Below are 12945 nucleotides of genomic sequence, written 5' to 3' on the forward strand. Positions count from 1 at the left end.
GAACAACAAAGACGTATTTGCATGGTCACCATCGACATGCCGGCATCGATCCCGGATCATCGCCGCCATCGCCTACACGTCAACTCACCATCAAACCTGTAGCGCAGAAGAGACGCAACTTCGCCCCGAGCGGGTCGCCATCATTGAAGCCGAGATCGACAAGCTTCTAGTTGCAGGTTTCATTGAAGAAGTATCATACGCAGAATGGTTGGCGAACGTTGTTCTAGTAGCAAAGAAAGATAAAGGCTTGTGGAGAGTGTGCGTCGACTATACTGACCTCAACAAGGCATGTTCTAAAGATAACTTTCCACTGCCGAGAATTGACCAGCTCGTTGATTCAACTTCCGGCAATCAACTGCTAAGCTTCATGGACGCCTACTCCGGTTACAACCAGATCATGATGCATGAAGACGACAAGGCAAAGACCTCTTTCATCATCGAAAGAGGTACCTACTGCTACAAGGTCATGCTCTTTGGGCTGAAGAACGCCGGGGCAACCTACCAAAGGCTGGTGAACAAAATTTTCAAAGAGCAAATCGGCAAGACTATGGAGGTCTACGTAGACGACATGCTAGTCAGAGCTCCCGAGCGAGCAGACCACATCGAGAATCTTGCCGAGGCATTCAGCCTACTCCGAAAATACAACATGAAGTTGAACCCGAGCAAATGCACATTTGGAGTCTCGTCCGGCCGATTCCTTGGATACTTAGTCACCCAAACAGGAATTGAGGCACATCCAAATCAACACATGTGCCTCGAACTAACTTAGGCATCAGAGGCGATTATTATCAGGGGAGTAAATAATCGGGTTCACTCTTCGTGGCGATCACAGCCTCAGGAACTAACTTGTTCACCAAATATCATTATCTCATCTATCAACACATCTTACACGAGTGCAAATATTATCTCAATCCTTGTAGATAGGATTACTAATTGGCGTAGGCTTCTGACTGTTCTTGGAGTTGGATTCCCAATAGGAATGAGCTTGCGATTCCTTCTTGACTTGAGTTGTCCAACTTATACAAATACAGGGCTTCTTTTCACTCTTTCTTACATTGCAAACTTAACTTCTCTACTTTCTAGCTTGAGAAAGATCTTAGAGAATTTTGTACTGCTTGTCGAAGAGAGGAGTTGCCGTGCATCCCAAAGTAAGTCGAGCACGTAAATTTTTCTTCGTCTTCTCTTTTTCAAGGCGAGGACCAGTTGGGTGGGACCAGGCTGGTTGTCGTCGTGATTGGCTGCCAAAGATGATTGGTGCGGCGGTGATCGCTGGCGGCTGCTGAGCGACGATCGGAGAAAGTTGGTGGACTGCCCCCTGCTAAGGATGTCGATAGATGGAAGTAGGATGGTCCGAGCCTTGATGATCTGCCTGATGGACATGAGGAGTGTTTTGCTAAACTCCCCTAAAAGAGGAAGGCTGATGTCAAGTCTTCGAGAGCTCAAGCCTGATGAGTTTGGAGATCGTGATATGCTCCGTAAAGTAGTCTGTGCGTGATCTAGCTCACTTGTTGAGAGGCAAAGAGATGCGGATGCTCCTTTTTGAAATTCGAGTCGTTTGTACTAGTCGAAGATTAGAAGTCGATCTGGGCAGTCTGCTCATCCATCCAACCATCATGTTTCAACTGTTGAGTCACGAGCAATCAAGCGTGGAGTTGATTCGACGTCACAAATTCCTTTGGAAGTGAGGTTGGCGGAGGCTAGGAATGCAAGAGAGTCGTCTGCCCAAACGAAAGGTCATACAACTTCAGCGGCTGATCAAAGGCGGACAAATCTAGCCTGCAGGGATGCGGCGTGTCCGATCTGCTAAAGACGCAATTTCTATCAAGTCCATCCTCTTGTGCTGTGCTGGTTGACCAAATCCGTCAGGCTGGCGATCTTGGTGCTTTCTCAAGTCTTTCTTTGGAAAAACAAAGGAAGCAACATTTCTTCTCCTTCAAAAAGGAGGTGGGGGCAGACGTTGAGGATCAGGCGGTGGAGCTGAGAGTGTGGTGATCGACGAGACCAAGTAGCTACAGATCGGGATCTCCTGCTGGCGTCTCGGAGTAGATGAAGACTTCTTTATCTCTTTTTAGCTTTTGTAGTCTGTTTTCTCATTTAGAGTAATTGGTCTTGCCTGACCGTCTTCTTTTTGTTGAACTTTGGCCGGTTGGTCACTTTACTAAGGAAATTTCAGTTATTTTTTCAACTTCAATTTGCATAGTGTCTTGTGAACTGCTTGAGTGTTTCTGGGTTGAGGCGTGTTTTGCCTACGTCCGGAGACGTGTCAATGAGGGTGGCCCGTTTGGCCTATGTCCGGAGACGTGTCGATGAGAGTGACCCGTTTGGCTTACGTCCGGAGACGTGTCGGTGAAAGTGACCCGTTTGGCCTACGTCCGAAGATGTGTCGATGTGTGTGATCCGTTTGGTTTACGTCCGGAGACATGTCAATGATAGTGGCCCGTTTGGCCTACGTCTGGGGACGTGTCAATGATAGTGGCCCGTTTGGCCTACGTCCGGAGACGTGTCGATGTGTGACCCGTTTGGCCTACGTCCGAAAACGTGTCGATGATAGTGGCCCGTTTGGCTTACGTCCGGGGACGTGTCGATGTGTATGACCCGTTTGGCCTACGTTCGGAGACGTGTCGATGTGTGTGGCCCGTTTGGCCTACGTCCGGAGACGTGTCGATGAGTGTGGCCCGTTTGGCCTACGTCCGGAGACGTGTCGATGAGAGTGACCCGTTTGGCCTACATTCGGAAACGTGTCGATGAGAGTGACCCGTTTGGCCTACGTCCGAAGACGTGTCGATGAGTGTGGCCCGTTTGGCCTACGTCCGGAGACGTGTCGATGAGAGTGGCCCGTTTGGCCTACGTCCAGAAATGTGTCGATTGCTTTTGTGAATACTTCATTGGAAAGAAAAGCTTGAACTTGTATTGATGTCTGTGTGACTACATTGCCTTATCGAACAAAAAAGATGAGTGCATGAGTAACATCAAAAGTAACTTGTCTTCAATGGAGGTGAGGAAGGCTTGGTCTCCTGCTTAGAGCCGAGCTGATAAATGAAGAGCTTCATGGATAGTACCCTTGGAGGTGATGGGTATTTCATTGTCTTAGAATTTCCTTCCATTGAAAGATGATGAAAGGTTCGTCTTCCACAACTTGGTAGCTAGTGACGGCTTAGGAGACGGAAGTTGCCTGCTTGATCTTTCTCTTTTGCCCCCTGGTGGTCAGTTCGGGCTTTTGGAGTCAGCTAGGATCATGTTGATCCATATAACCTTTTTCGTTGAGGTTCATCGTTAGCTGCGTCACAATCCTTGATTTGCTGGATAGCCCTCCTTGCGATGAATTCCGTGCAATGGCCGTCTCTGACTAGATCTTCAAGGTGTCTTTTCCAGGCGAAGCAGTCGTTTGTGTAATGACCATGCCCTTCATGGAATGTGCAGTATCTACTGGTATCCTTCTTGGTTGGGTTTCCCTTTAAAGGCGATGGTTTCTTCAACCAAGGCATGTCTTTTACTTGGGCCAGGATCTGTGTATCGGGATAGTGAACTTGGTGTAGCTCTCTGCTGAAGCACCTTCGAGGCGTGATCTACGCTTGCCGTTCTCTTGGCTTACCTGCTCGCTACTTGATCAGCCTTCTTCGTGGCGATCCGGTCGTCGTCCCATAATGCGTAGCGCTCTGCTATAGCGAAGACTTCTACCAGTGTTTGGCGAGGATAGATGGTCACGCGTCTGACTCACATTCGGTTGGCAACCCCCTCTTGAAGGCAGATGACGCAATTTGGTCATCACATCCTACAATGTTTGCCCTCTCCGCTTTGAACCTCTTGATGTAGTCTCGCAGGGATTCATTGGACTTCTTGTGCAGGTTGAACAGATGATCTGGGTTCTTCTTGATCGTCCGATAAGAAGTGTATTCTTTAGTGAAGACATAGACAAACTCCTTGAAACTGTTGATCGACCCAGATGGCGGGTGTGGAACCGATCTGGTGTTCCTCGCAAGGTCATTGCGAACGCCTTGCACATCAGTGCATCGTCGGCCTTGTGGAGGATCATGACACTTTTGAAGTGTTTTAGGTGGCTCTCGGGATCGGAATCTCCCTTGAAATGCGTAAACGAAAGCATTGAGAATCGCCGGGAGCAGCTGCTCGATTCGGGGTGAAAGGAGTAGAGATCGCTGGTCCATCTCCTTACGTAGTGCATCCTCGAGGTTCCAGCTTCTCAACGTCTTCTGCGCGCATTACTGGTCGATCACGTTGGCGACTTTTGCGATTCGGGCGACGCGATTGACCTCCTCGTTGATCCGCGCGGGTCGGTCCTCTCGTCCGCGCTGCCTAGGATGCGTGTTGGTGGATGCGCTTGCGAGGGATTTTCTGCAGCTTGACGGCGAGCAGTGGAGTGCCTCTCTTCACGATCCTCATTGCGATGGTTATCGGGTTGACCTCCCTAGGGGCCTAGCCTTTCGTGAATATTTCTCTGCGAGTGGGCAGCAGAGCGCCTATCTTCACGATCCTCATTGCGGTGATTGTCAGTTTAATCTCCCTGGAAGCCTAGCCTTTGAAGCACATTTTCCTGCGGGCCCAGGCGAGCACGGACGTCAAGTCGTGGGCCGAGCCTTTCTCGCACGTTGCTTTGCGTGTGGCTTGCAAATGCTTGCGACATGTCGGCAAGCTGATCACGTGGTTATGCATCGCCTTGTCTGCTCGCTCCTGCTCGACCCGCTTGGTGCCCGTTGAGCTGCCCACCGATGCGTTCGTCTATTCTTCTCTCTTCGCCTGGTTGTCCAAGGCCAAGATTTTAAGCCACGCTTATTTGATTAATGAGCTGCCTCGTAAGAGCATTTTGGTCGTCCATTCTCTGAGCTAGCTGGTCGACTCTCAGGTTGAGATATGCTTGACTTTGTGGATCGGGAGGAGAGAAGCGTGTGGAGCCCAATTGCACACGGCCCAGGGTTTCATTGGGCGTGTACAGAGCGTGCTTGGCGTGGAGGCAATGGAGGGAACGCGAAGTTGCTCCAAGACCGGGCCTAAATCGGTGGTGGTAACGAGCCCACCTTGATGAGAGGGTCCACCATGTTCGGCGGCAGTGCCACGGAGGTTGCTAGATCCGGTTGCGGGTCCGGTAGGTGGCACGGTGGCGAGAGGTGGTGGTGCCACCATGTCGATCGCGGGATCGTGGGTGGAATGGCTTTGGGCCATCTCGGATCGAGCCGCGGCGGTTTTGCTCCTAATGCGTTTGCTTCCAACCATGGTTGTTTGGAAGGCTTCGGTAGATTGGAAAATAGGAGGAACGGATTCCTTGAGCACGCGTTGAGTATAACTCGTGCTCTCAATGAAAGCACCAAATGTTTGTGCAAATAATCTCACGGGAGAATGTTCGCTTCTAGATCCTTCAACCTTCGATCTTTCTTCTCTCTCTTCCTCGATTCCTATAAAACATATTTGAGTAAATAGACCACACCCGGGGGGTGTTGGCCAAAGGGCCCTCCGATGCCTAAGTTAGTTCGAGTGTTTGTAGAAAAACAATAGCTAAGCAAAGGGTACGGAGTAGTGTTTATGTAGGGTGTGAACCGGGCGGCCGGAGCCGTGTGTGGTGGCCGGAGCCGTGTGAAGAAAATATGGAGAGTGGAGAGGGAGAAAGAGCTTCGGGTATTTTTCTCGGGTATAAGGAGTAGGTTTAGATGTACCTTGAATGATGAATGAAGTCATCTATTTATAGGAGCCTCGGGGCTAGGGTTTCGTAGAGAATATGCTGAGTTTATTCTCTACCCAAATTCGTAGGGATCGAGTCGGATTGAGATAATATCTGATTTAATGATATTATCTCTTTTTATGGAGATAATATCTGAATTAAATGATATTATCTCTTTTTATGAAGATAATATATGAGATAATGACATTATCTTCTCTTTATTATGATAATATCTTAATTAATGATATTATCTTATTAAATAAAGATAATATCATGTTAATTAAGATATTTATCCAAATTAATTAATTGGCCAGATAAACTGGTTCAATTAATTAATTAAAAGAGATAATCTTCTTTTCCACGTGGCGAGCTGTGATTGGAGACGAAAATATCTGCTCCCACAGGTAGTACGCTCGCCCCCTTCTACCGAAGTTAGATTCCTCTACATGTACAATATATTAATATAAATTAATTTAGACTAACGCTTCTATTATAAATTTTACATCCAAAAATATGAATGGAATACAAATGCCTTTGCATTGAAATTATTTTTATATTGGAGATGTGAAAGTAGGATATATCGTAGGAAAGATAGCCAATCTTAAAAGATAAGCGTGTGTTGTACCGGTTGCAAACAAGCAGAAAGAAAGGAAGAAAGAAAGAAAGAGTGTGTTGGTAAGGAAGCGTGTGCCAACTGCCATTTAGCCCAACGTTTTGATACCATAATATCTTTCACAGCTGCAATGCAAGCCCGCCTGCCCGCCTGCCTGTGCCCCGCCTGCACACGCACTCTAAATCAGTTGAGGACGAGGCAGATAAAGACATTTATTTGAACACTTCCTTCAAAGTTGACGCATTCTCTCTCTCTCTCTCTCTCTCTCTCTCTCTCTCCAGTTTCTTGCATAGATAAAGCTAATTATTAAGATGGGATTTTGTTTACTTAAACAATAAATAATTAAAAAAAAATTGACATGAAGAAGAAGGAATGAACTATACCCAACTCAACCTAACCAAACCCTTCTTACTCAGTCAGACTATTAAATTTTCTTTAATTTGTTTTTAATCCGTTTAAACGCACGATGTTAAATACAGAGACTCAAAATTCCATATATAGATACATGGAAAGCAGAGACTCGTTCAGTTGGCATACTCCGTAAAGATTGAGGCATCATCATCAGCAATTGCAGCTACCTAATCCAAGACTTGAGAGCTACCTTATATATAGCGAATAGCTTATAGAGTTTGGTTTGCTCTGCCTCTCTCTCTCATTCAGCTATCGGCTTTCAACTTTCTTCATCAGGTAAATCTCCTTCCTTTATACTTATACTAGTATGTTTATATATTTCTTGCCCATTTTCTTCTTCATCTAATTTCCTTTGTCATTCATTCATCTTAACTCCTTTTTCCTCCTCAATTTCTTTTTTTCTGCTTCTTTGTTCTTCATTAACACTTGAATCAAACTTATGCAATCATACGTTTACTTTAAGAAGGAAATAGCCAACCACAAATAAGCTCATGCTATGTTATGATTTTCACTTTCTGATTTTTTTTGTTTTTTTTATACAAACGATATTCTACTTTAAACTAATTTAAACTATGGGAAGGGAGATTGTCTTGGAAACATAAAGATCATTTTAAAAAATAGGGAATTTGGATCGGGGATGGGGGATAGCCCCCGACTAGTACAGGGACGGGATTCCCAAAACCGCTTAAAGCCGGGATGGGGAGGGGACAGGGTCGGGGATGGGCATCTGGGACGGGGATGGTATTGCCATACCTAGCCCCTACCCGGCCTGTTACCATCCCTAACGGAGAGGAAGATTCGAACTCGAATGCAAAATGAAGAGCACATCCACCTCTAAGCCAACTTTATAGTCTTTAGCATACCTCATTTGTCATTTAATTTTTGGCTTTCTCCCATATTTGTCAAAAGATGTCATCAATTAAACTTGGGAAAAGAGAAAATACAAACAATATTATACTTTAAACTAATTTAAACTACGGGAAGAGAAATTCAAACTCAGGTGTAGAAGGAAGAGCACGTCGACCACTAAGCCAACTTTCTAATCTTTAGCATACCTCATTTGTCAATTAATTTTTGGCCTTCTCCCATATTTGTCAAAAGATGTCATCAATTAAACTTGGGAAAAGAGAAATTACCGAAAAATCTGGAAATTATTGAATTGTTTTGTCTATAACGTGCGCCCAACTATAAATCCTAAAACACTTTTCAATTATACGTGTAGACGACACTAGTGCTTTCCTGTCACAACTTATGCATTTTTAAAATAATAAATAAATAAATAAGTATTTCAAAAGAATGTCCTCTCCTCCCCAATTTTTTATTCCTTTTTGTTTTCAAATTCCATTTTCAGATCATGCAATTCGTTGGTCCCTCAATCAATTTAATTCCCTTCGTTTTGGAATTAGAAATGCATTTATGGTAAATATTTTTAATTATCCTCGTTTAAAATTAAAAAAAAATAAATCATAATTACTGACCTAATTGTATAGTCCGTGTGCGAAAAAATTTCAATCAGCGAATTATTTTTCTAAAATTCCATTTATACCCTTTTCGAACGCGGTTTCGGTATGTATAAATAAAAACCAAAAATACATCAAAGCTCATCTTACTCTCTCTCCTCGCTCTCTCTGGCCTGCTTGCTTCATTTGTCAGACAAAAATCTCCGCCCACCTCTCACTCTCTGTAGTTCGTTTCAATTTCACTGCAGCCCCAAATGGCCGACCGAGTCCACCCCCGCGACTCGCCCTTTCACACCGAAACGACGCCGTTGTCCTTATCAAGGCCCTCCCCGCCAGACTCCGAGAAGCCCGTCCCTCCGCCGGGCACCTACGTCATCCAGATCCCGAAGGACCAGGTCTACCGGGTCCCGCCGCCGGAGAATGCCAGCCGTTACCAGAGCTACACTCACCGGAAGCCTCGCCGGAGCTCTTGCCACTGCTGCTGCTGCTGGTTCCTCGGCCTCCTCGCCGCCATCGTCTTCCTCTCCGCGGCCGCCGCCGGCATCTTCTACCTCGTCGTCCGCCCCGAGGCCCCCAACTACTCCGTTGAGAGCATCGCATTCAAAGGCTTCAACCTCACAACGACGTCGTCCCTGCCGTCCGCCATCTCGCCAGAGATCCACGTCACCGTCCGGGCCCAGAACCCAAACAAGAAGATCGGGATCTACTACGAGAGAGAGAGCTCCGTCAAGCTCTTTTACTCCGACATCAAACTGTGTGACGGCGTTCTGCCGGCGTTTTACCAGCCGTCAAAGAACGTAACAGAGTTTCGAACGGCGTTAACGGGTTCCGGAATCGAACTGACGAGCGCAGTGCACAAGGGCTTAGTGGATGCGCAGAAGCAAGGGAAGGTGCCGTTAGATCTGGACCTGAGAGCGCCCGTTAGAATTAAAGTGGGGCCCATTAAGACGTGGACGATTACCGTAAAGGTTGCCTGTCACTTAACTGTCAATAGACTGACAGCAGACGCCAGCATTGTGTCTAGGGACTGTGATTACGGCGTGGATCCTTGGTAGAATAATGGAATATGCTTAGTTTTGTTATGCGCTTTAATTTTTGTTTTAGAATTAGACAATTTGTTCTTCTTTTTGGTGTGAATTTAGACGATACGGTTTGATTCATACAATTATTTATTGGAGATACTTACAATGATTTACACACGATAATATTTTATTTTGTGAGATAATGATTAGAAAACTCTCTCGCGAGAAAATGAGTTTGGAAGTCCAAATTTGAGAAAAAGCGTTTGGTACCATTTTCAGTCGAGGATCAATATTCTTGATCATTTTGGTGATTCAAGGCAGTCGAGGATCATTTTGGATTTATTTTTAATTTGGTCTGATTTCCCCTGTTTCTTGCTTGCACGGATTCATGGCACTGTGTTTTTGTCACAAGTTTTGACACAATTTTTGGACCATTAGATTACTCAATTTTCAGTAGTTGAGATTAAACATGACATGACAAGTAGTTTTAATTTTTTAAATAGACAATCATTAATTTTATTCTCTCTCATAAAAGTAAAGCAAAAGAATTTTCTCTCTCCAACTTTTTTTCTTGGAGACGTAATCTCTCTTGTCTATTTAATATCAAATATTTATTAAGGTGTAATAAATAAAGAATCTCACCAAAAACTAAATGCCTTAACCGTAAGGAGTCTTAACACACATGCATATGCAGCCATGAATTCATCTTCAATATAGTTCTTTTATGTCAAAGCAATTTCTCCACACAAGATATTTCCTCCAACTCTCAGTGCATTTGGTATGTTACCTTCATTTGAGATTTTTATCTTTTTGTTTTTTGTTTTTAATCTTTATTGTTGCTCTTTCTATAGATAATTAGGATTGCTGAATTTTTATATATTTTATAAATACAATGTTATATAATTAACAAACAATAATCTTTTAACATAAGAATTATTTTTAAAAATCAGTATGATAGTCTACTCCATTATATTTCATCTTGCATTAAGATATAGGTGTTTCACACGCTAAATAATTTCTTTTTTGTGTTAAAATACATAGAGAATCATATTCTTCATTTTCATATAAATCTTATTAACATATGCAGGGGCGGAGGTACTCTAGGGCCTAAGGTGGCCTGGTCCCTTAACAATTTGTTCTCAACACAGTAAAGCTTGGGCTTTAGTTCATACATTTAACAATGCAAATTATATAACCATTCTAATGGCCCCCAAATTGCAATCCTTAATAACTTCATTTATAATTAGGGAAATTTGCATAAAAACCTCTTGAACTTTCAGGTATGTGCGTCATTACCATATGAACTTTTAATTTTTCTTTTTAACCACCTGAACTTTGTAAAGTGTTGCAATCCACCACCTACGTCTAACTCCGTTAAAATTTCTGTTAAGTTTAAGGGTATTTTCGTCAATTAACTATAACAAAGAATAATTATATAAAAGAACGGATTTAATATATATATATATATAACCTAATTACAGTGCCTTCACCCTACCCCTACTCCTACTTTTCCAACATCAATTCGCTCCACACCAAAAAAACTCACCCTCCCAAAACCCACCCTCTACACACACCATACTCTATATTCATCTCTGTCTCTTGGCATCTCATGTCCTATATAAAAAATGCACTGGTGTGTTGGTACTTGAATTTAGGCATTCCTAGAACTTGTTTGTCAATTACAGATGTTTAGGACCTTTTTGGGATATTTATATGTACTAGGAATGCAATTGATTCCTTCCCAAAACCCATGATGAAGTTACAAAATTTAAATTCTAGCTTTGATGTTAAATTTTTTGAATTTGCTGGATTGAAGGTGAGAGAGAGTAATTGTAGTCTGATTTTTTTAATTTTTTTATTTTTAATATGCAAACTTCCATTAAAATGAAGGACAAGCCTGTGAACAAATAGTGCAAGCCATGAAATGAATGCAGGAAGGCTTTGGCAACCAAAAAAAAAAAAAAAAGGAAATACTGGAAGGCAACAAAATCAATGGACCAGATATGGAGGTTGGCTTTATTTTTTTTTGTATTTTTAATTCTGTTTTTTTATATAATTATTCTTAGTTATAATTAATTGATGAAAATACCCTTAAATTTAAGTGAAACTTTAACGGAGTTAGACGTAGGTGGTGGATTGCAACACTTTACAAAGTTCAGGTGGTTAAAAATAAAAATTAAAAGTTCAGGTTGTAATGATACACATGCCTGAAAGTTCAGGTGGTATTTATGCAAAGTGTTGCAAACCATATAACCATTCTAACGGCCCCCAAATTGCAATCCATAATAACTTCATTTATAATTATATGTAAAATGTTTGTGGGCCCATTACACAACTAACATAAAAAAGGAAAGTATTAATCCTCTAATAATCAAACTGGTGAGTCAAGGGAATAGAAAATAGTTTAACAAAAAGAAAGGAATATAAAATAAATAGTTTAAAGGGGAATGAGATTTTATCAATAGAATTTTCCATTTTGATACATGAAATTGAGTACAAAGTTCTTAAAAATGTCCATTTTTCTTATATATATTATTGATGTAAGATTGATTTTTTTTCTTTCTATACTTGTATTATTGTTCGGCCCCCCACACAGACAATTTTGGCCCCGCTACTGAATATATGTATAATGTTTTTCTAAGTTCCATCGTTCTAGAAAACGAGAGAACCAAGCAAACCATTATTTTTCGTCAAGCAATAATGTAATTCACCACACTTAATCACAAGAAGCTAATTGAATTATATTGTGAGTTCTGCCTCAAATTCATCTTCCAATTTACTAGATGCAAAGCCCTAAGGTGATCAATCAAAGAACTTAAACAAATAGCAACAATTAAAATAGTGATTAAACATTCATATAAAAGAAACTAAGAATCCATTAAATAACATTAAAAATCATAACTATCCATGCTAGGGCGTCATCGTCGCCCTAAATAATAATTTAGTTACTCATATTCAAAGAAAACATAATTGAAAAACTAGAAAACATAAAATTGTGATGATGCTCGAGAACTTGATAAATGCAGTGGCTCTTTGACTCTTCAACTCTAGCATCTCTGAACCGTATTTTCTCGTTTTCTTTAACTAATGAGCAAATCCTCTTTTGACTTGGTAACTCCGCTTTCCTAGTTTGGTTTCAATTGTCTTTGATGAGTTGGCATCCAAAACCTACTAAATATACGATCAGACCTTAGAACATAGCCCTACATCCTTGCAGACACTTCCCAAATGCAATAGATATAAATTGGAGTCCAAGGATTGAACTTCAAAAAGATTATTATGCAAAACTCGCAGAATACATTCTCCTCGAACTGTCTGTACTAAAACTGCCACAACTCTCTCCACACACATCCGAATCATGAACTGCAAAATTCTACAGAAAGCTAACATCCGCATCTTTCCAATGATATAAAGATCAACATCTGGTTTGCTCTGAGGAAGTACAGTATAATCCTTGAAGTTGTCTGATCTGCACAGCATATTCTGCTCCTAGGATTGCACATCATATTTCAATCCCAAAATTTCTCTTTTTGCTTGCTTTTCCATCTTTACTCTTCAAACCTAGTAAAATACAAAACTAAGTAAAAATGGACTAAACTCACTCGAGCATAGCAAGATTTAAGAGAAAGTTAATAAAAATGTACGAAAGAATGATTATATCAAAATACGTGCCCAAAAATACATCACAAAAGGCTTCAGAATAGAATGATGAGACCGACATAAATGAGATTGAGAATATGAAGAGAACATGTAAAAATTGTTCTACGGTGA

The 12945-nt window shown here is 42.0% G+C and overlaps 1 protein-coding gene across 1 annotated transcript; it reads left to right on the top strand.

Annotated features, from left to right (window-relative positions):
• Positions 1–8289: 8289 nt before the first annotated feature.
• Positions 8290–9357, top strand: LOC103330379 (NDR1/HIN1-like protein 13). The gene has a single exon (XM_016791328.2). The coding sequence runs from the start codon at positions 8407–8409 to the stop codon at positions 9205–9207; it is 801 nt and encodes a 266-aa protein (XP_016646814.1). The 5' UTR covers positions 8290–8406; the 3' UTR covers positions 9208–9357.
• Positions 9358–12945: the final 3588 nt, after the last annotated feature.

The sequence above is a fragment of the Prunus mume genome, linkage group LG1, assembly GCF_029339155.1.
Source record: "Prunus mume cultivar Tortuosa linkage group LG1, ASM2933915v1, whole genome shotgun sequence".
Classification (NCBI taxonomy): Eukaryota; Viridiplantae; Streptophyta; class Magnoliopsida; order Rosales; family Rosaceae; genus Prunus; species Prunus mume.

Excerpts from the sequence above, each read along its gene's own strand:
- LOC103330379 (XM_016791328.2), top strand. The coding sequence starts at position 8,407 with ATGGCCGACCGAGTCCACCCCCGCGACTCGCCCTTTCACACCGAAACG.